Source organism: Cryptomeria japonica, chromosome 1 (genome assembly GCF_030272615.1).
Source record: "Cryptomeria japonica chromosome 1, Sugi_1.0, whole genome shotgun sequence".
NCBI classification, from domain to species: Eukaryota; Viridiplantae; Streptophyta; class Pinopsida; order Cupressales; family Cupressaceae; genus Cryptomeria; species Cryptomeria japonica.
The window spans coordinates 648,228,857-648,252,774 of NC_081405.1; the positions used below are offsets into that span (position 1 = coordinate 648,228,857).

The following is a 23,918-nucleotide window of genomic DNA, read 5'->3' on the forward strand; positions in this document are numbered from 1 at the left end:
TAATTAATTATTTATTGTGTTTTTATATACATTCTATTTTCAAAATTATATACTATACCTTCAATTAACTACTTTAAATTATTAGTTTTTTATTTTAATATTTATAAATTTAAATATATATTATCTAAATTAATTTTGTTTCACTTATTTTTTAAATTTAAGATTATCTAAAATTAAAATGGATAAAATTATATTATATTTAAAAATAATATAAAACGGACAATGTGAACATAAAAAATTAAAAAATATTTAGTAAATATAAAAATTTATTTATTTAATGGTGTATGCTTCTGGATTCGATTGTTATTTAATGAGAAGCATACACTATAAATCAATTCCAAAGTTGCATGACAATCTTGTACCATTCTCCTTGTGACAGGGGAGAATGATGTTGAAATTGGGCTTGAGATGTGTGGAGCCTCACAATCTATTTATGTTGAATGTGCCTTTATAAATGACAAGAGTCACATAATGAATAGTTGACATAAAGCTGCTTTACCTAACTTGTCATTGAAAAATGTTCATAGGATCATGTTATCCTAGGTGGCATTCTATAAGATATTAGGACATGCATCATTATTTAATATTTTCTTTAGGTATTTATCGTTATGAATTATGCATTTAATATTTGCATCAAGGGTAGTTGTCATCCTACCTCATCACCTTCTCTATATAAGAAAGACTCATTTATACATTATATCATATCAATTGCATCAATTTCATATCTCATTGAGTATTTGAATTTCATCTTCGTGCATGCTCATGTTCAAACCTTCTCTTATGGAAGGCATGTTTCTTGATTGATCCTTTGAAATATGAACAACTTCATTATAAATTCTTGATCATTACAACATTTAAAAGGTCAGCCTACAATGACGAGTCCCACTTTTTGACTATATTAGAATAGTGAAATTAACATTTTTTAGATATCTTCACTTTTTAACACCTGTAGCAGCTAAACCATTAATAATTTAAAAATGATGCATACTATTTATTTGTGAGATTTTATATATATATATATATATATATTCAAAATATAAAAAAAATAGTAATACATAAAATAGAATTCAATAGATCCTCCATGACACAAAAATCACTATAGAATATCATCCATCACTAAATGATGAATCACATCACTATTAAAGGTCCAACTAAATTATGATGCTAAGCTATAAATGGTATCATGATAATAATATAATAAATAAAGACTATCAATGATCCACATGCACTAAACTATAACACTAAAATCTAGAGAGGATCAATTGGAACAAAGGTATCTAAACCCAAGAGATAAACCGCCAGTTGCAATCAAGAAGCAATCTAATATCACAAGAAATGCATCCACATAAACAACATGTTGTGATAAATCTCCATGCATACAGAGAACCTTTGTGACACCATTTATAGCATTATTATTTTTAACTAATCCAAATTATTACAACAATAATAAGAACTTCAGGCAAATGCATCTCTGGTTAAAAATGAATGACACTAATTATTTCCATGGAGAACCTTATCATATGCAATTGCAATTAAAATTATAATCCTTAGTTTAGAGAAGTTGAGGAACATCTCTGGTGAGAAATACATTAGAAATGAATTGATATGCCTTCTGAGTAAGGTGGACGGCATCAAAGAAGAGATATGTGGAAGCATCAGGGCATGTAAAGGGATTCAATTCATTGCACAGGAAGTTATATTCTATTGTGCCCGTCCCACAGCAACCTCTTGCAATCACCTCGAAACCTGGCATGCAATATAGCATTGCAGGATTAGACATAATTCTACCTATATATTGATATAGTAAAATATCTAAGCATAATGACATTTGTATTGTGATTAATTAAGAGAATGCAAAATACCATATCTTCTAGGATTTGCAATGAACTCGGAAACCAGACTGTTATAATCGAGAGAAGCAATTTGAAGGCTAGGAAAAGCAGGTTTGAGTCCATCAATCATGGCATTTAATCCTGAATTGAATCCAGATACAGCCTCGTTTATCTCTTGATCACACGCACCCCTGTTCCGAAGGCTTGTAAGGGTTCTCTCTACTGGTGCACATCCTAATGGTGGAAGATTAATCAAAGCAATTCTAGTGACACCCAGATTATACAATTCCTGTAAAATTCAGACCGAGAAATCAGAAATCACTGCAATTATGACTGGAAACTACTAAATTCAAAGAATAGAGACAAGTTATAACCATGCCTTGATATAAACTGTGTATTGATTCAAGAGGAAATCTGTATACTCTTGAACAGTGAATTCGAGTCGGCGAGTTGGGATTACTAGTAGGAAGTAGCTGTAACCCCAGTCATTGGACCCTATTGTAATGAAAAAGATTGCCTTACTGATTATGTTGGAAGCCTCTTCTTCTCCCACCAATCCTACTATTTTCCTTTTATACTCTTTAAAACACTCAATTTGTTTCCAAAATGGTATCGCCTCCTGCATTATTCAAATCCATCATATAAGAATAGATTAGGAAAAGGCTGACAAGATGTGTGCATAGTTTCACATCTATTGTCCTACAAATATATTAAGGTCCTGTGAAACATAAGAATATGTTATATTTGCCTACATTTATTAGGTCAGTGAGATTGTCTAAGCCTGAACCAGCAGATGCAAAGCTGACACCAGTTAGCAAGTCTTGGGCATTGAGGCTTGGGTCCAAAGATGGGGGCAACAATTCCTTAATTCCAAGTCCTTCAGCTGTAATGAAATGATAGAATTGTAGATATCATGAAATCTGAAAATGGGTGATGAAAAATAAAATCAAAGTAAATAAACATCAATCTTTCAACTAATAATACCAATTTTACTTCACAAACAACTAAAAGTTCTGACATGATAAGATGAATTTTTAAATTCTTGCAAGATCAAATTATTTCTCTTCTGAAATGAAATATACAATTCACATTTATGAGCTAAGACTGACCACAATCTTCAGTGCAACAAACAAAGAATAGCTAGAGCTTTCAAAATTATTGGAAAGTTTAAGAAAAACATGCAGGTATGAAATAAATACGTTACCAAAGTAGTCAGACAGGAGCTTTCCATTGGAGAACCTTCCTGTGGGAATGCGATCTATGAAATCTCTTCCATATGGAGGATAATTTGACTTGCTTGTTGAAATAATAAAATCATTATTCCCTGTATCTCCAAAGGAGTCTCCAAACACAAAGACTGCAGGCACTTTCTGTCCTCCTACAAACAAAATATAATCGCATTCCTGAGCTATTATGACGATCAAACTGAAAAATAGAGAGAACAAGACGAGAGATTCTGCCCTTGATTTCATTATTATTTTATGTGCAATCTTTGAATTCGACACTGTTTTAAGGTAAACTACCAACAATGAAAGGCACGATGGATAAGCTTCCTCAAGGTTTCCTTTTGTAAACTTTATCATTCACCAAACTAGAGGCATATTTTTGGTGGAGTGGGTAACAAATTTAAGTGACCGACTCTCTATCAATAGATGACAGTTAGGGTTTTAGTCCTTCATTCATTAGATTTTAAAACTTCAAAAATGCCAAAGGTCACTCTCAGACAGAGTCTCAAACAATCCCCATATTGAATGAGTGAAGAAAATAGTTTTCACGATGTTTACTCCATGTTTAAGTGAGAAAGGAGGAGAAGCTGTGGACATGAATACTCCACGTAACATTATCAAAATGTTGGGTTAAATATATAAATATATTTAGTATTAAAATTAGTCTATTACTTCCATAAATATGGCTTTAAATAAATTCGGTGAAATAATGCTCGACTGTCCTCCCTCACATGGAAAGACACAGTAGACCTTAAATTGTATTAAAGATTACAGGTCACGTTTAGGGCCCTTCAACATCGCATTTAAAAAATTCAACAATTCAAATGTTAGTCTGGTCACAATTCATTCGTTTTGTAGGAGAGAGAGAAGACAAATAAAATAGAAATTATGAACATTAAATTGACTTTTAGAGCTGCTGCTCAAATAACTTTTGAGACATGATTACATTTTTCAGATTTTCCAACGTCATATAGACTCCCACTCATAACTGCACACACTCACTTTATTACTTCTAACAGCTCTACAAAGGTGGACTCTGAAAAATATATAGCAGATTTAGCACATACGGTGGAGAGAGAAGAACACATATAATAATGCATTTTGAACTGCCCAAAAAACGTGTGATGTGACAATGAACAGGTTGAAGGTGTAATTGAAAATCTATCGAAATTCAAGGAAAATCTGTTTCAATCACTGTTCTCGTAAGTATGCAGATATGATGTGCATATCGAGGATATGACATGAGAGGAATGCGGCTAAACTGCTTCCAAAAAGTTTGTGTTAAAAGGCGAACACCAAAGTAAAAGATAAATATAATTAAAAGTAGAGTAATTTGAGGATTGGTTCAAATTAATATATGGACAATTTATATAGAATAAAAGTGGATAGTAATATTATGCTCCTTTGTGTGTATCTCTAAAGAGATTTGCAAATGAATCAAGGTGGGGGAGAGGGAGAGGGAGAGGGAGAGAGCGCACTAGGGTGATAGGGTTGGGAGAAATCATCATAAACAAAATCACTATAAAACATAGAGTCATCAACCTTATCATGAGAAGAGAAAGAAGTAGCATTACACTCTTCCCTAAACACATCATAAATAAACCTTGGAATCGCCAAATATATTTAGAACAAGGTATCCGGTCTCATGTGAACATAGAACAAGTGTATCTATATCAATTGGACTACTAAATGAAATATGATGTAAGAGAGGCACATAGAGGTGCATCCATAGGTGTAAGAGAATATGCTCATTAGGTACAAAATCACATGAATCAAAATATCTAGATTTATCAAACGAATATATTCATAAATTAGTATTTAGTCCTATCAGGCAGGAAAATTATAAAAGATGTATTATCATAAAGCATAGTGACATAAGAAGTGAGCATGGTTAAGAAGTAGAAATATAATTCGTTTTCAATATAATAAGAAATGCGCAAGAGATGATAGTTGAGCATGAACTAAGCATTATATTGAATAATGATACCATGAGATAGAGAAGAGATATGCACACTAATTACAACATTAGATGAATCAAAATTCCTAAATATGTCAAATAAACATGAAGATAAATTAGTTTTTAAGTCAATATCATCTAATAAATTTATATAAAAGCTATTATCATAAAGCATAGCGACATATGAACTGAGAATGATTAAGAAGTGGAAATGACATCAATTGTTAAAATAGCAAGAAAATGCACAAGGGAGGGTAGTTGTGTAGAAAAGCCACAAACTCGAACGATCGTGCTGTGTATCCATCTATCATGCAAGCCCATGTCCCTCAATATGGCTTGAATGGAATACTCCTTCCAATATATGCCATGACGATCCAAGCAATCATTCTTGATTAGTTTCAGCAGAGAACACAGGTACAGAATTTTGAACCTATCAGGCCCACCTATGCCCTCAGAGTTGTCCAAGGAAGGCATCAATTAGTGCGGTCGATGTGGTGTCCTATTATTGATCACAAGATTCGAAAGGCTAACCCACCTTATGCTTATACCAATACATGATTGCAACATGTGTCTCAGACCTGTCGATGTTCTTACAGATGTCCACCAAAGTGTGGTCCACATGGCATAATTATAAGACATAGTGATCACCATTAAGGCACAACAGCTCCTCCAAACACCCTTTCTCAATCCACAGGAGTTGTACAGCATATTGAATACACTCTGACATGCATTCAACATAAAGGTATGCAACCCAAAATCAGTTATTGCTTTTGGACACCCTTTTCATCTCAATCCCATCCCTAGATTAGATTCTAAGCGTAATTTTCATTCTGCCTTGCACTGAAGCTCAAAGATCATTAATGGAAGATCGGATCTAATTTGTTCTAGTGCTTGTGGGTTTGATGATATACATGTCTGGAGTTTTTTATCTTCTCATATGACCTAACTTTCTCCTGTGTCAGTTGATGGATAAAAAGGTTTGTGAGCCTCATTATAAAGGGATCCACATTCCAAATTTGGAGGTCACAATGGTTCCATTTTTTGTGGTTCTAATAGATTGGGTGATTCTAATATGGAAAACGGGCAGAGGGAAAAGACTCTTATCTGTTATAGGGTAAAGGTCTCTGTTCTGTAAGCCATTGCATGGTAGTATCTTTATATTTTGGATTTTTCTTATATAAAATCATTCTGCATTGCACATTGTCTCCAGTTTAAAATGTAATAGCTTTTGATTGAAATAACCAAGGGTTATCGAAGTTCTTGTATATTAGCTGTAGTGAATTATTTTCAATGATTGGAGTTCTTCTTGCACATCAGCTGTAGTGAATTATTTTCAATGATTGCTTTCTATTTAAGGGTAGAGTAAATGCTTTTATGAAAGTAATGAAGTTATTAAATGAGTTTAGAGGGATAAGTAAGTAGGATGTGTGAGAAGCTCATCGCTAGGGTAGAGTTGGAGTACAAAGATATTAGTAGCTAGGGTAGAGTTGGAGTACAAAGATATTAGTAGCATAATATCGTTGCGACTAAGGTGGTCTTTGTTCAATACCATTGCACAATGAGGCTTTTAACAAGCTAAAGTGATACAAAAGGAAAAACACAAGCTTTTTTATTTGATGGTAAAGTTTAAGAAAATAAATTTAGAGTATAATTTTAAATAAGTAGTTTGTATAGATATGGTTATCAAATAGGCCATGATTTTCAGGAGAGAGAGATATGAATATATGTATGTCTACATATATGAATATGTGTATGTTTACTTATATGAAACTATGTATGAATATATCTATGTTAACATATATGAATACTAAAGAACATAACCCCATCATGGTTTTTAATCCATAAAGCTTCATACGCGTTATTTAAAAATTAAATCCCATACGTATTATTTAAAAAAAAAAAACCCATTTGCATTTTTAAATAATAAAACCCTATACGTGTTTTGTCTTGTACTTAGGCTTGGATAGCAAGGATGAGGCTTGGGAGTCTTATTTCCATCCTTTTTATGTGTTTTCTTCTTGCAATCTGGTTTCTTAGCTTCATCATCATCAGGTTTACACATTATTAAGTGGGTATTTGTAAAATTACCACCATAATTTCACCCATCTTCTGAGCTTTCTAACCATTTTTTTTTTTTTTTAAAATTGACCAACATCAACATATTAATCTTGAATTTCTAATGTCTCCAAAATTCTTAGAGACAAACGTGTACCATTTTTTTAATAACTTTTAAACTACTTGTCCAAAATTGAAACAAATTATGTATTATTTTTCTACACTTCATTTTTTGAGTGGACAAGTCTCAAATTACTCCTCCAAATACAGGTTAAGCTGATTTTAGAAAAAAAGTGTACACTTATACCTCCTTTTTATTCACCATCTTGATGCACTTACCCAAATAATAATGTATTATTTAAATAAAATTGGTGATAGGTAATAGAAAAAAACTAAGGTAAATTGACTAAACAAAAGTGATCAATTTTAGATGTCTACAATTGTAATTAAGAAAGACAATGAGTTGAGGATGTACACATATTCCATAACAATCAATAAGATCATTATAAAATATATCTTCCCATTTCTAAGAATGAATAACATAATGAAAATTGTTTAATTTAGATTGACAATAACGAAAGAAAGAAACACCTTAACCTCATCCATATTCACATCGTAGTAACAAACAAATGATGAGTATTTTTTGTTGAGACATGGTCTAGCTAGGACTCGAACCTAGGACCTTCCAAATGCTGCTGGAGTGCTCTACCACTGAGCTACTAGTCCCTCTTGGACCAGTCAATCATCGGTCCAAATGTGGCTTATTTCCAACACCAACACCCCCCCGGTTCGGATGTGGCTTATTTCCAACACCAACACCCCCCCTTTAGCCACACCTCTTGTGTGCTTTCCTAACTTGGCTCTGATACCATGTTGAGACATGGTCTAGCTAGGACTCGAACCTAGGACCTTCCAAATGCTGCTGGAGTGCTCTACCACTGAGCTACTAGTCCCTCTTGGACTAGTCCATCGTCGGTCCGGATGTGGCTTATTTCCAACACCAACATTTTTTAATTTGGTCATTGAATCAAAGGCTATGATCAACAAAAAGAGATGACAATACCCGTCAAATACTCATTCTCCTAATATTCAAATGAATCTGAAACTTCATAGAGATATTGTTAATAGAGATAATGTTAATGCATTATTTTTCTTCATCAAAACCTAATTTTGATTTTAATAGTGCGAAATTACCAAGAAGCATTTGTACATACAAGAGGGTTTGTATAATCATCGTGGCTCAAAAATTAGATTAAAAATAAGTGCTTCATAAATATAATTTCTCAACTTGACCACAAAGTCAAAGTTTCTATTTTATCTAAGTTAATTTTCTAAAAGCACTAATTTTTTTCCTAGAATATATAAATTTCTCAATAAAAGAATACTCGAGGGTTGAGGATGACCATTTTACAATTGAATTAGACACCCAAAGAAAAAATCCCTTACCATCCTCTTCATTCCTACCTACTTATTGATATCTATATTAATATTTTTAATAAAAAAAAAATATTTACATACATTCATATTAAGTAAATGTACATGAATTCAATCAATAGATAATTAAGTCAGATCAAGTGAGTTAGCACGAATAATTAAAACTATTTAAGTTAAATTTAATAATAAAATGAAATAAATATAATAGTAGTTTAAAACCGATGATGAAAAAATGAGTTTGGATTGATAATTGAAGGAACTAAATGAATTAAATGTTTCATTTCATTCAAATTTTAGTGATGAAGTGTTGTGATACATGTTAGGATTTGATGTGCCAATGTTTTACAATTTTATGGTTAATATATATGAAGATATCAAATTATATCATATGTATAAGTACAACTCTAATCTATGTAAGTGCAAGAACCTTGTGTATTTTTGGGATTTACTCACCTTATAATTTTTATCCAAATATATATAAAGATGGCATACTGTTTTATGAGCACTTTTAGGAAAATTTTCAAAGATTGAGTTCACTCTATGTCTATGAGTGAAATATTTAAGTCATTAAAAAATCATGTAATGATCCTAGGATGATATTACAAGTACAAAAATGTAGAATATATTAATGTTTAAGCTCTTAGATATAAAAGCCATCACATTCTATCACGATTTCAATTAAATTAAATTAAAATATAACAAGAAATTTTCATTGGAATTAAATTTTTTAATTATTTTGATGGAAGGTGTATCTACTAAATTCACACAAGTCTTACACTCTACAAGAATTGATCTTTGGTGAGCTCAATTTCAATTTCACTAATAAACCAGAGGACCATTAATGAATTTTTTTTTTGAAATTTGACATAATCTATAAATATTGGGTGTATAGATTATTGATTTCTTTTAAAATTATACTTAATGATAGAATGATATCCATTCAAATAAAATAAAATCAGACTCCAACCTCATCCCATATTAAATGTCCACCCCTTCAATATGACAAAAATTGATACTTAATAGGATTTTATGAATGAAAAATTTGACATTTTTGTTATTTATAAAATAAAGAAAATAATGAATAAAGTCAGCATAATGATTACTCAGAGAAAAGAGTCAAATATTCAATCAATATTATTTAAATATAAATAATGATTTTATAATCATTACAGCTAGTACAAAGTCTACTTCCAATATTTTGGCATACTATAAAACTCATACCTTTTAACATTATAGATACAGGTTCATACATCTTAAAACCATACTCAAATTCTGCACGAGGAGAAAAAAATAGAAAGAGAGCACCATTGAGGTGATATGCATTCTGTTACGAAGCATGAAGCTTTCACGTGCTTCTTCATTAAATAAGTTTGACCCATCACAAAAGGTTTAGTAATATGTGGCTAACATTCATGATGGAATCTAGTTTACTATAAGAATATTATGAAACAAAATATATATAAACCAAAATGATACACTTATTCATGTAGATCAATGAAGCATCAAAATAGCAACAAACTTCTCATCAACACACCAACAATTTGTTGATGACAATCTCCTGTTGTGGGGTGTGATTCAAGGGAAGCTGCTCATTTCCAGAAAAAATTATATTCCTATGGAAAGGATTCAGGTCAGTTGGTTAATGCAGAGAAGTCGGAAATAAATAAAAATTTCACCTCCCCCACGAAAACAAGAATTATGAATATCTTTAAATGCAAGAAAGGAAATCTTCCCGGCACCTATCTTGGAATCCTAATAAATTGGAATAATGAATTTGGAATGAGTAGTAGATTGATTTAAATGTTTATACATGTGCATTGATTGCGTGATTTGAGCAGTGATTGACTAAATCTAAGTTGCATGAGTGATTGTGAAATATTATGCTTTATTGTTAAAAGAGATGAAACGTGTAAATGATTTAAAAACGAATATTGACCCTATGCTTACATGTTTTTTTTGTTCAGATATGTATAAATGTATAAAATATCATACTAATGAGTTTACTTTGGTAATTTGAAAATAGTATAACATATATATGTATATAAGATATTGAATCAATCATATATATATATATATATATATCCAATTATCGTGAAATTTGATTACTTCATGAATTTGGTTTTATCTATACATAACCATTTGAGATTAAATATGTATATGTATTATATATGTATTAGAGTTATAATAATGATTCAATTATAGACTTATAAGTACGTATGTGAATATCGAATATGTAGATAAATTTGCATAACTAAATTATTTTATGAAAATCAATATCATATATATATATATATATATATATATATATATATATATATATATATATATATATATATATATAGGAACGGTTTAGTAAAAAAAATATATGTTAATGAGTTTAATGTTTTATATATATAATTGGAAAGCGACTTAAATTGAGAAGTCATTATTTATATATATATATATATAATATCATTATTTATATATATAAATATAAATAAAAATATTTAAATTAAAATTAAAACAAATTATTAAAAAAATGATTAATTAGAAGCTAAGGTGGCAGGTGAAATTTATATTAAGTAAAAAACAATAATGAGGGTGGTCGATAGTAATATCGACCACTCCCCTTATTTAAAGGGAGGGTTCGGTATTACCACCGACCACTCCTCCTCCCCTTTCTATTAAATTAATACACCACGTTGTAGCCACATCTAACAAGTCATGTGGTGGCAAGGTTTAATGTTGGGGTTGTAGTCAAACCCACGTAGCTGCTAATAGTAAGGAATGGAAGTTGATGTTGACTATTCCACGTATGGAAGGGAGGGAGTCCGTTTCATTTCCAATTATCCACCCAAATCTCCACCTTCTCGTGCGTTGGTACTGCCATTTAATGTGGCTTGAATTAATAAAGACATGGTTTACCAGCCCATGTAAACCCACTAGTATATTGATCGACATGCATAGTAAGAAGTTAATTTGATTTAACTTTGCATGTTTTAAGGAAGTCATTTTTTTAGTAAAGTCGACTGAGTAAGAGATAATCATGAATTTAACAAATTTAGTAGTTGGATGTCACGAAGTAGATGATGGATATTTTTGCATGGTGAACACATAGGTGATCGAATCTGATTAGGACTGTTACGTTGCAATAAAACCATGAGTGGTGTCATTTAGAATCAATCCACCACTAGGAGAGATAGCTCGAAAGTAGGAAAGAGGGTAGATAACAACACTATATATATATACCATTGAGTTGGAAGAAAGGAAAAAAAAGATAGGAAGTTAGAGGAAGCAAGTTAGAGGTAGCAAGATAGAGGAGAGCAAGAATGTAGAAGAGCGACAAGAGATTAGAGAGAATGGAATAGAGGAAATTTTGATGTGTTTACGACCGAGTCGTAAAATATCGACGATGATCATCTCTGATTTAGTGTCGAACTTAGGGGTTAGGCTCTTGAATGAGTGTTAGTTTCTTTGTTATTATTAGAGAATTTTTTAGAGTATAGAAAGGATAAGGACTAGGAATAGAGAGCTCGTGAGATAGAAGAGGACCGAGAAGGAAAGCATTGGAATACGGATGTATTGCCGACAATTTGAAGTTATCAAGGATCATAATAGACCTGGATCGCGTTTCTTGAGGTAGGCTCAAATCTAGTATGTTTTGTTGAAGAGATTTAAGAGATAAAGAATGATCTAGTTTTATATTCATGAAATATTCTAATGGAAGAGTTAGAGTCACAATATGAATCATTTTTAATTGTTTAATTTACGATCATGCAAATATAGATGCAATAATGATACATTTTATGAAAGTTTGTTGATAAAACTTAGTGAAACTCTTAGAAATTAGATCACCCAATCCTCTAGAAACAGAGTAAGAGGATAGAGAGAGAAACTTTGAAATTGAATTGCGAAGAAGATGAAATATTAGGATTATAACTTATTAAATAGTGAAGTTTATTTTGATATCATAAGAAAAAACTTACACTTTCAAATTAGATCCTTGCATGAAGAGAAAAGATGGTTATCAGGTGTCTCACTAAAAAAGGCCATATAGATAGGTGCTTTATGAATTTTCATCATGTTAGATTGTTGTTATGGTAAATTAGTAAAATTAGCGAGTTGAGTATTTAAATCATGAAAAGTCACATATTAGTATTAAACTAAATATGATGTTTGAGAAAAGAGGTAAATGAACCAAGACACATGGAAAGATAGAGAGCTTAGACGATATCAAACTTAGATTTCTAAACCATAAGAAATGGAATGCATGTTAATGATTGCGCTATTTAAATGTTTTGATAATTGAATAAAAGAATGTGAACTCATTTTATTCAATTTGTATGTAGGATATTCTTAATATTTTAATCTAGTCTTTAAATTGCTTGAAAGATAGAAGTGGAAGATTGTTTTCTTTCAGATGTATATTTGTTTATCTATGAAAGATTGTCTTCCTTAAACATTATATTAATATCTTATGAGATATAGGAAGCTAGAATTGAAAAGGCAAAAGATTGTCTTCTGTATATATTTATTCTAGATTTATGTGAACAAAGCTAGATAGGCTTGTGTATGGAAAGTTGCCTTCGGGGATGGGTGCCGAATATGGAATCTTAGAGAGAATAGTTGCTTTTTCCAAACAATTTACATTTGCTATGCATGGCATTATACTCGGCCGAGTAATCCAATTGAATAAACAATTGAAATAGATGGAATTATTTTATTTATGCTCTCTACCATATCCTTGATTAATCTTGCATGTTTCTTAATGGAATTAGAAAAATGAATTGCATGTATAATCTAGGCATGCACTAGATTCCATCTTTCCTTTTGAATTATTTTGCTAAGCAATTCATGCAGGATTGGGTATTCTTGATTGACTAAGAATTTCGGGGAAGCGTAAACTTCAAGATTGGGCGGAAAAAGCGTTTGAATCTTGTTCTCGTCTTCATGCTAAAGATTGCATTGGCAATAGCTTGGGTTGTAGATCAACAGACGCATCTCACCCTTTACTTTGTATTATTTATTATTGAACTTATGGCAACTTGAAAAGCTTAAGTATTGTATGATTGAGATACTACTTTTATCAATTTATTGAATGAAGAATCTTTATCTTTTATAGAAATTTTGTGTTTATTACGATCTGAATGAAATGATCAAATGAAGCTATGGATGGAAAAGTGGAATGAAATAGATTTATTAATTGATTTATGAGTTTATTTAATTATAAAGAGTATTTCGGCTATTATTGAAGTTAGCACGATTTATGTCTTTACATTTGCTAATCACTAATTTGCAGAATCCGGTATTCCTTAAGTATATTCCGATATGATCAGATCTTGTGCTGAGGTTCTGGTATATTGTTTGAGATGATCTTATGTATCTTTATTTCAGATGGTTCATAATTTGGTGCTCCGCAAGTTATCTTTCTTTGTGACAATTGCTGATTGGTTGTGTTCTTGAGCTTCTAGATGTTGATCGATGAATATTTTATAAGTGGTGTTGGTGCAGTTGTTGGTGATGATTATAACATGCTTACTGGTGTTTCCTAGTCATGTCCTATTTGTTTTGGCAATCCACATTGATCGTTGTGTGAGTTTCTGGTGGTTTTTGTCAACTGGTATTGATTTTCATGTTATGCAGTATTTCTAGTGGTGTAGCGTGTTGCAGTTGATCTTGGCGTGATTTCTATTGGATGTGATCATTTGGAAATTTGAATTAGGTCCATGCTATGTAATGTAAATCATAATATTGGTCTGGTGGTTGATCTTTGTATCATGTATGTAATTTTTAATTTTAGGGTTGACAGTTTAGCCGACCTTGTTATCAAGGTTGGTGATTTGTATATATACATGAGTTATTCACTTAGTTTTGGTGTTGGTATTGTGCCTGCATTATCAGAGAGAAGTAAATGTTCAAAGAAGAGATTTATCATTCAGTGAAGTGTTGAGGTGAGATCGGTGTTGCAGAGAAGACAACTATGCTTAATAGGAACTGTCATTAGGAATTTGTAGATGCTATCATTGCAGTTCATTTCTTTTGGATTGTAGTCTGAATCCTATTGTAAGTCAGTGAGACTTCCCTGAGGGTTGTAGCCTTCTGGGAAAATAATTTTTGAGTAGTGAGCTCTAGGCAGTGTGCCTGAATACATGTGCATTCCCTATTGTAATATTTTCACATACTACTGTAGAGTATCATCTTACTGTGTGTAGGTTCCCATTGTGGTTTTTTCCTTAACCAAGTTTTCCACGTTAAAAATCTTGGTGTTGTGTGTTGTGTTGTTAATTTGCTTATCTGTTCATTGCTGCAGTTTATCAGTTATTATTTGGGAGTTGAATTTTGTTGATCCGGTGATGACTCATTTACCCCCCCTCTCAGTCTTCCTTCTTAATTACTGCTAACATCCTCTTATTTATTCTAGGAGGATTCATGGGGAGGCTATCCAAGTATTGGCAGCTAGCTTGATATCCAAATCACAGGAACTTGGCTAACACACAATTGGGGAATTTTCATTAAGGACTATGTTGTTTTCTCAACTCATGCCCCCATGGGATGGTATTGGAATTTTTTTTAGGGGCTTCCCCTCCCCACACACAAAGTTGACCAAATTGTTGGTGTAAATAATTATTCATCATGGATATTATTACACCTTACTTAAGTTAACTTAGGAAATGCATTTCATATTAGTTTGGGTATGAGACACTTGGGTGTTTGTGCCAGATTGGGATAGTGTGTGTAGGAGAATTTCCACCTTTTGTGGTCTTATCTTGTTGTTACATTCCGCCTTTGATGGGTGATCCACCTCATGTGGAATATTTTATTGTTTCTCCTACCTACCACAGCTATTTCCTACCTACCCTTGTTTCTTATTGAGCCACATGTCACGTTTGTGTGCTCACATATCCATATAGCCTTGCCTATATAAGAAAGCTCATATTAATTGTATGTAATGCTTGATGATCCAGTTCATCAGTATTTTCATCTTGATAGAGTACAGTTTATTACTATCATCTATTTTTTCTCTCTTGTACTTTTCATTGAGCTTTTGATCTTGGAAAAATCTCACATGGTATCAGAGCCATTAGAGTGTCTTTGATTAGTCATTTTGAAGGCTTCAATTTTTGGATCTGAGGAGGTTCTATTTTTGGGGGTGTCATACATTGATTTGGACATCACAGTTGCATCCGAGAGGTCATTTCCATGAATTTTGAGTATAAAGTCAGTCTATTTTGGTGAGAAAATGTTTTTTGCCAATTTTGCTATTATTGTACAGATTTTGTTAAAAACCAGAATTTTTTGAGAAATTTTTTTTTTATTTCATTTTAAAAAATAAAATTCGCAATTTTTCATATGTTAAAGTTTTTTTTTAATTTGAAAAAAAAAAAAAAAAAAGAAATATCAAAAACATTTTTGCGGTCCACAGACCCGCCCGTACTGCACCTGCGTGTGTTGTAGGTTTTGCGAGGTTTGTAGGACCTGTCGTCGTACTGCATCAACACCGTGACCTAGTCGACCTCTTCACCACTGACATCCTTTCCACTTGCTACAAGCTCCCATCAACCTTCCTCCCTTCCGACGTCGACAACCCTTCCTCTCAGCCCCAGCCCTTCTGACTGCTACCGACTCCGGCCCCAACCCTTCTAACTACTGACGATCAAACCATCAATGCTAAACCCATGGTGACCGAGTTCTGACACCAACTGCCACCTGGCTCCGCTGGCGACCACCCTCCGACACTGCTACCTTCCTATGGCTACTAGCTGCACCCCGCTAGTCAGCAACCACCTTGACAGACACGAAGGAGTTTGACCGCACCGAAAGCCACGTGGCACTCCTCCATTCGCCGATCATAGTAGAGCAACTCTGGCATGTGTTACTTTATTATTTACCTTGTCAGCACCCAGTCAGCAGTTCGTACTGTACGGATGTCCATATAGGCAGGGAGGCAAAATGTTTTAGATGGCTAAATGGGTGTCAATTTTAAGCCCATCATTTGCTGACGTCAGTAGTATTTGGAAATTTTTTTAACCCCCCTCTCATTGGGCTTTTTGATTTTGCAATCCGACTTCAAATGACCACATCTTGCTCATTTTTGCTTCTTTTTTAGTGCTTTTTTTTTTGGAATGGGATAGAATTTAGGGCTCTTCACAGTGGTTGAGAGATTTTATGATTTTGATGGACTTATTTTTCAAAAATTGCACATCTTCATGACTGTACCTATCTAATCCCTGTTTTTGCAACTTCAGGGGCTTCGTTTGGGGTCATACGACCTCCTTTTCAGGTGTCATTTTTTTGGAAGTGCATAATTTTTCATCTACTTTCATAATATGCCATTATTTTGTATTGATTTTGAGTAGAAATTATACTTTCAGTATTTGGTCATTTTTGGCCTATTTGCTATGTGTATTTCACTTGGCTATCAGTTTAGAGCACTAGGAATATTTGTTGAAGTCTCTTATATATTATTTTGAGAAGTTTAAAATTGAAATCATAAGTCCACTTTGCCTTGTTTTGCAAGTGGCCCATTGTATACACACTAAGTATAAAGTGCCAAATCACCATTTTCGGTGGGTTTCTTGATTGAGTAATTTGGGAGGGTGTCTTATGTGATTGTGACTCTCTCTATCTTGTGTTTTTTCATTTTTTGTGCTATGGGTTCTCCTAAATTTCCACCTTTAACTCCTCATAATTATGCATCATGGAAGATAAAGGCATGCAGTAAACTAATGGAAAAAAGGACTCATTCATTATGTAAATGGAACTATAACAGCACCACCTGATCCTAAGGCTGATCCTAATGCTCAAATTGAATGGCTCACTAAGAATGCTATGACACTTGGAACTCTTAGAAAGTATGTAGCAGATGATCTCATTTTTCACATTGATAAGTGTACTACAATTAAAGAGGCTTGGGTTATTTATGAGAAATTGTATGGATAAGTTGATGAGATTAAAGGCTACAAGCCTGATAGTGAACTCACAACATTGGATCCCAAGGATTTTGATACAATCCAAGATTATGCCACAAAAGAAAATGAGCTAAGAGCAAAGCTAAAGGATTGTGGCATTGACAAAAAGGATGCTCAATTGGTTTACAACTTGTTGGACAAGCTTCCTTTAGAGTATGCAGCCTTTGTATCTAGCTTTAACACCCATAGGTTAGCTCAAGGTTCCTCATACACTTCTCCCTCATTTGATTCATTCACGAGATGTTGATACTTGAGCAATCTATGTTGACCAAGATGGGGATTCTCAAATCTTCAAAGTCACAAGATTTGGTGGCTAATAAGGGGAATCAAAGCAATCAAGCAAAAGGAAAGAGTCAAAAGCAACCTAAGTCAAAACCACAACAAGATGTAGCATAATCTTCCTCTCCACAACAAGGTGATTCACCACTCTCACCTAAGAGGAAATCCTATAAGGACAATATTTTTTGTGCATATTGCAAGAAGTCGGGACATGATGAACATCATTATTACAAGAAGGATATTGATGAGTTGAAGAATCTTCTTGAGAAGAACAAAATCAACCTACCTTCTAGAATGTCTACATCAACTTCTTCTTCCAAGGATAAAGGAAAGGATCACTCTTTTGGGACAAATAAAGGAAAGGGATAAGCTCTTTTCTGCTATTACAAGTCATGATTCAGGGAGATGGCTTCTAGATTCAAGGCCTTCTCATCATATGGCGTCTTTGTAGTCTATGTTCTCTTCATTTGAGCCTTGCCATATGCCATAGATTTTGATGGGCAATCATACATACATGGATGTGATTGGGAAATGATCTATTCCCATTGGGGATAACTCCTTCAATGATGTGATTTGTGTACCCCACTTGACAAACAATCTTATTTCCATCTATCAAATCACACATGGGGAACTAGGAAAAATATAGAGTTCACACCTGATTCAGTTATCATTAGAGACTTGGAGACTAGAGCTATCATTGTGACTGGGTTGGTTTCTCATGCATCTTGGTTGTACTCTTTTTCACATTTTAGTCCTATTGATGAGGCTAATTCTTCCTATGTTGATGATTCAGATTTTGAGGAGAACTTTGGGTACTTGAACTTGGGGATTCTCACATGTGATCTCATTCTTGAGCCTTGTATTTCATCTCCTCCTATTGATATCACATCACTTATTTCTCTTGATGATGCAGCTAGTGCGATAGTTTTTCTTTCTTATGATTCAATGCAGCAGGATAATTCATGTCTTCTAGCTTTAGTTGATTAGGATGCCTACTTGATAGACATTATAGGTTTGCTTGTGGAGTCCTACATTGCAAATTTGGGAGACATCATTGATGACATTCATCTTCTCTTTGATGAAGATGATCTTTCTTTTATTGTTGCAAGGGAACACTCTGACCCTCTTGTGCATTCTCTACATGATCATTCTTTCGAGGTTGACATGATTGTGGATACTTTTGTACAATAGTTGGAGGAGGTCTCTTTATCTTTTGAGGAGACATGTGAGTCTTTGGATATTATTCTACATTCTTCTACACTAGATCTTGGAGTCCCTTTTTCAGAAGTGTGGAACAATTTACCACCTTTGGAGGGGGTATCTTATAGCATCAACATGGGGACACTTGAGCAGTTTTTAGAGATTCCATTCAGCACGAGTATTTCCTACATCTTCCTTTCATTATTGGGGAGACTTCATGGATACACCTCTGGTTTTGTTTCTTCCTAAGGGGAGGAATGTTGTTTGACATTCATGGAGTAGTTTCTTCATACATCATCGAGATTATATCATTGGTGCAGATTCTACATTGAGGGGGAGCTACCTAGTCTCTCTTCTTCTTCTCTCATATGGGGGCTTTTTGCTCACATGGGGTTTTGTCCTTCACATGCTTCTATGAGAGTTCTTTGTATATGGTTTTCATCTCTCTTTTGGGTGATGGTTTTTTCCCATTGGGTTTTTCTCTCATTCCCCACTTTGTGAGAGATTTCATTGCATTGGTTTGCATGCATTTGCATTTGTACATGGGTACCTAACATGGCCATGTATCTGGGACCCATCTTGCATTTCTTAGTTGCATTGTAGACTTAAGTGCATTCCCCTAAGTTGAACTTAAGGGGGGGTGTTGGTGTAAATAATTATTCATTATGGATATTATTATACCTTACTTAAGTTTACTTAGGAAATGCATTTCATAGTAGTTTGGGTATGAGACACTTGGGTGTTTGTGCCACATTGGGATAGTATATATAGGAGAATTTCCACCTTTTGTGGTCTTATCTTTTTGTTACATTCCACCTTCGATGGGTGTTCCACCTCATGTGGAATATTTTATTGTTTCTTCTACCTACCACACCTATTTCCTACCTACCCTTGTTTCTTATTGAGCCACATGTCATGTTTGTGTGCTAACATATCCATATAGCCTTGCCTATACAAGAATACTCATATTCATTATATGTAACACTTGATGATCCAGTTGATCAGTATTTTCATCTTGATAGAATACAGTTTATTCCTATCATCTATTTTGTCTCTCTTGTACTTTTCATGGAGCTCTTGATCTTGGAAAAATCTCACACAACTCAAAGGTATCTTAAAGAATAGGCAATTCATTTTTAGAAATGGCCAAGACTCCCTTATTTAGACCTTTTCCAAATTAGGCCAATATACAACGAAGGATGGATACAACCTTCTTACTAGTCAAATGAAACCGTATGACCCCCAAATCAATCCTAAAATCTTTTGGAATAGCAGGATCATTCAAAAGGTTGGGGTGTTTGCTTGGATTACCACTAGAAAGAAAATTCTAACAACAAAAAAATTTAAGAAAATGGGTTTTGAAGGTCCCTCAAGATGTGTACTATACAAGGCTCATGAGGAAATAATAAACCATCTCCTTCTCAATTGCCCTTTCTTAGCCAAGTGTTGGAGGTAGCTCTATGCTAAACTAGGTTGGATTATTGCCCTTCCCAGTGATATTATTTCAATCTTTCAAGGATGGCCAGTTAGACCCAAGGATGAAACTCTAAATCCTTTATGGGAATTTAGCCCTTCTAGTTTAATTTGGGAGATACGGAAAGAGCACAACAAAAGAATTTTTTGTAATAAGGCCAGAAAGGTAGAATCAGTCATTAATTCCGTTGAAAGCTCCATTGTAGAGTCTGTTAATTGTAAACTAGCTTTAGTCTCTAACCTTAATAGGGAATTTACTGATTGGGATGGTAGGATTAGACTTCAATGGAATGGGATCAAAATTCCTCCCCGCACAAGCAAAAATAAGGCCGAGGATAGAAGCAATGTAGTTTTGTTCCCACCTAGATCTGGCTGGTTAAAGCTCAACTTCGATGGTGCTTTGAGAGGTAACCTGGGCCCCTCTGGAATTGGATGTGCTATTAGGGATCATGAGTGTTCATTCATAGGTAAGATAGCCCTCCCAATTACTCTAGACACAAATAATGTAGCAAAGTTTAAAGCTATTTTGACTGGTCTCATTGAGTGTTCTAGGAGAGGTATTAAGAATATCGAAATTGAAGGGGGCTCTGTAATGGTGATCAATGCAATTAGATCAGGAAAAACTCCCAATTGGTGTCTTCAAACAATTATGGATAAGATTCTACAATTTTTGAATGCTTTTGGTAATTTTTTGTGCAGACACATATACAAAGAATCTAATTTAGAGGTAGATTTTCTCTCAAAAACTATGGCAACAGGGGATTCTTTAAGTTGGTGGGTGCATGGTTCTAATATGAGACATATGGCCTAATCAAATTACTTCCTACATTCCGCTCAATCCTGGTTTGATTAGCCAACCTATCCTATTGAGCACTTATGTTTGTCGTGCCTTCGTGTATATTCATATAATTCGATATTTCTCTTTTTGGTATACTTTTGGTTGGTGGTTTCTTTGTCTCAAGTGGACAATTGTTTTAAAATTTTATGGCTTCTTTGGTCTACCTAGCATCCGATGTGGCGTTCTCCTATCCGTTTTGCCTCCTATCTTTTCATGCCTTCATTTCTTGTCTTTTCCTAGTTTTCATCTTTAACTCTCCTTCCTATTGATTCGTGTCATCCTTGTTGCTCTATCTTTAGCGGTTTCCTTTTAAATTTTTAGTGCTTTTGCCTTTTCTGTCGGAGATTTTCTCTCTCCTTCCTTCTGTGGCTTTAAGCTAGGCCCCCCTTCTAGTAGTATTTTCCATCAAATTAGCAAGTGGTACTTTTTTATTGTTCTGGAGATTTATTGGTTTAATTTATAGTTGGTAGGCCAACGCTCCTCTCCAATGGTTCGTGCATTTAAGGCTTCCTTACCGTATCACCTGGCAAGGTGTGCATGGCAAGCTTCAGATATCCTAGCTTTTCATGATAGTTGAAACAGGTGGTGCAATCTTCCCTCTGTCAAGGAATGTATCTTAGAATGAGATTTCTTGAGAAACCCAAGATTCTTGACATTTAATTCCCCTCATTGCTTGGTTGGATTGTCTTTTCAATTAATTCATTTTTATGATGGCTGTTATATTGAGCACAATTGAAGCTTTCCTTGCAAGATTATTTTCTTCACTTCTCTTCATATCTAATCTTCCATTTGAAGCTTCTGGTCTCTTTGACAGCTAACAGATTTTTCCTTCTACTCTTCTCGAAATGGCCTCATTGTCAATGGAGATGATTTTTGTCAAGCTTCATACGGACCTAATTTTGTGCTTTGGTGTAGAGACCTCATCTCTCTTTCAAGTCCCATCCAACAATTAAAGAAATCTCAGACCAAAGGATCAAGAGACTATTTCACACTGTTAACTCTTTGGTCATCTTGGCTACGAAGATGATATTGGGGCAAGGCCATCTCGACAGGTCTGAATATTACAGGGATAATACATAGATATCCTCAAGTTTTGTGGCCTCGGTTCTTGATGCAGGGTTTTCAATGGTAGTCACCTTCGTCCTTGTGGAGAAATTGTTTGAGCCAAAGCTCTTGGGTGGGTTAGATAAGGTCCCATATTATGCATTGTTGGGCTCTATTATACCTAGGCTTTCTGATGTCTTTATAGAACACAAATATGGGGAATCGGTGAACTTCTTTCCCCTAATTCTAGACCTTAAAGGTGAGCCTTTGAGAAACATAGGCAAAATGTAAGGGAAGTAGTTGAGTTCCTTAGGTGGAGAGTTGTCGACCACCAACCAAAGAATATCACGAGGGAGAAACTATTTAAGGAATATGTGGCTAGCAATGGTTTCATTCCTCCCTTGGAGCCAAATGATCTAGTAATCTTGCCTGGCCAACCCCAGCCAGACATCCAGCTATTTCAGAGAGTGGAAGAAGTGGAAGTCCAATTTGTGGCAGGGGCCAAGCAGGTTTTTGTGGACATCGTAGGGGTGGTGGTCGTCTATGGGGTAGGGGTCATGGCAAGGGTTGATGTCGTGGAGTGGTTTCAAGCTCAAGCTCAAGTTCCACTAGCTCTCCCTCTTCTTCTACATAGTGTATGGGACAATTTGCAAAATTATGCTATTTTATGTTAATATTTTGATTTTAAGTTGATATTACTCTTCAGATCGATCTCCATACTCTGAAATTTTAAAAAATGTTTTCTCTCTGGTAAAGGGTTGATTCCAATCTGGCCCCTTTATCATTTTGTTAATATGGACATATTCGATTACTTGCCTTCTATAAATATTTTATTAAACTATAAATTTTTTTGACTCTGCCATTTACTGATCAAATTTTTTTAAAATGACCAGTGATAACTTTAAGAAAGCTCCCCTCAAAAAAGATAAAATCTTGGTGAATTTTTATTTATTTTGGACAAAAATAATAATTTTTATCGGCAAATCTCTCATTTTTTAAAAGAAAAATATTAATTTTATTGCCGAAATTTTTTACATAAATTTGTTTGGGTAGAAAATCTTAGCGAATCTTAGAAAATAATACGAGTATGCATTAATTACTATTGCAAATTTAATTTTATTAAAAAAAAATTCTAATAGAAAAGTAAAGGCATAAGGTGGAAATCATTAATGCATTTGAAGGGTAGGTCCTGCTTAATTTAGTTACGACCAATTGAAAAACAACTCAACCCCATGAGCATTACAACTTGTAGGTATAATTTACATCATGGAATGCAATGATGGTCATTAGATTATATTTTGAATTAATGGTGGCAACTAAATATTGTTGATAAAACGCTAAAGTAACTAATAATTATGATGTATTATTGGCAAATTAATTAAAAAATTTATAATAAATTCTAAAATTTTGGCAAATCTGATTCAATCATGTATCGAATATTTTGGTGAATCTTTGAGTTCAAAAATTTAATAAAATAAACTCTTTGCAATTTAAATAAGACTAAAATAAAATTTTGTAAAAATATGACGATTTAAGTCACCTTAAAACTTGAACTATTAGCCAAATTTTGATTTCCAAATTTTTAAAAATAGCCAATTAGCCAATATTAGCCATTAAAAAAATTCTCTAAAA

At 33.7% G+C, this 23,918-nt stretch overlaps 1 protein-coding gene across 1 annotated transcript; it reads right to left on the minus strand.

Annotated features, from left to right (window-relative positions):
- Positions 1-1,357: 1,357 nt before the first annotated feature.
- LOC131050470 (GDSL esterase/lipase At4g26790-like) lies at positions 1,358-3,462 on the minus strand. Its single transcript, XM_057984657.2, has 5 exons — positions 3,037-3,462; positions 2,585-2,715; positions 2,212-2,451; positions 1,863-2,121; positions 1,358-1,746 (listed from the first exon to the last, which is right to left on the minus strand). The coding sequence occupies exons 1-5, from the start codon at positions 3,413-3,415 to the stop codon at positions 1,553-1,555; spliced, it is 1,203 nt and encodes a 400-aa protein (XP_057840640.2). The 5' UTR covers positions 3,416-3,462; the 3' UTR covers positions 1,358-1,552.
- Positions 3,463-23,918: the final 20,456 nt, after the last annotated feature.

Coding starts and splice junctions, on each gene's coding strand:
- LOC131050470 (XM_057984657.2), bottom strand. CDS start 3,415: ATGATAAAGTTTACAAAAGGAAACCTTGAGGAAGCTTATCCATCGTGC. Junction 2,716..3,036: donor GCTCCTGTCTGACTACTTTG/GTAACGTATTTA, acceptor ATTTCATTACAG/CTGAAGGACTTGGAATTAAG. Junction 2,122..2,211: donor AATACACAGTTTATATCAAG/GCATGGTTATAA, acceptor TGAATTTTACAG/GAATTGTATAATCTGGGTGT.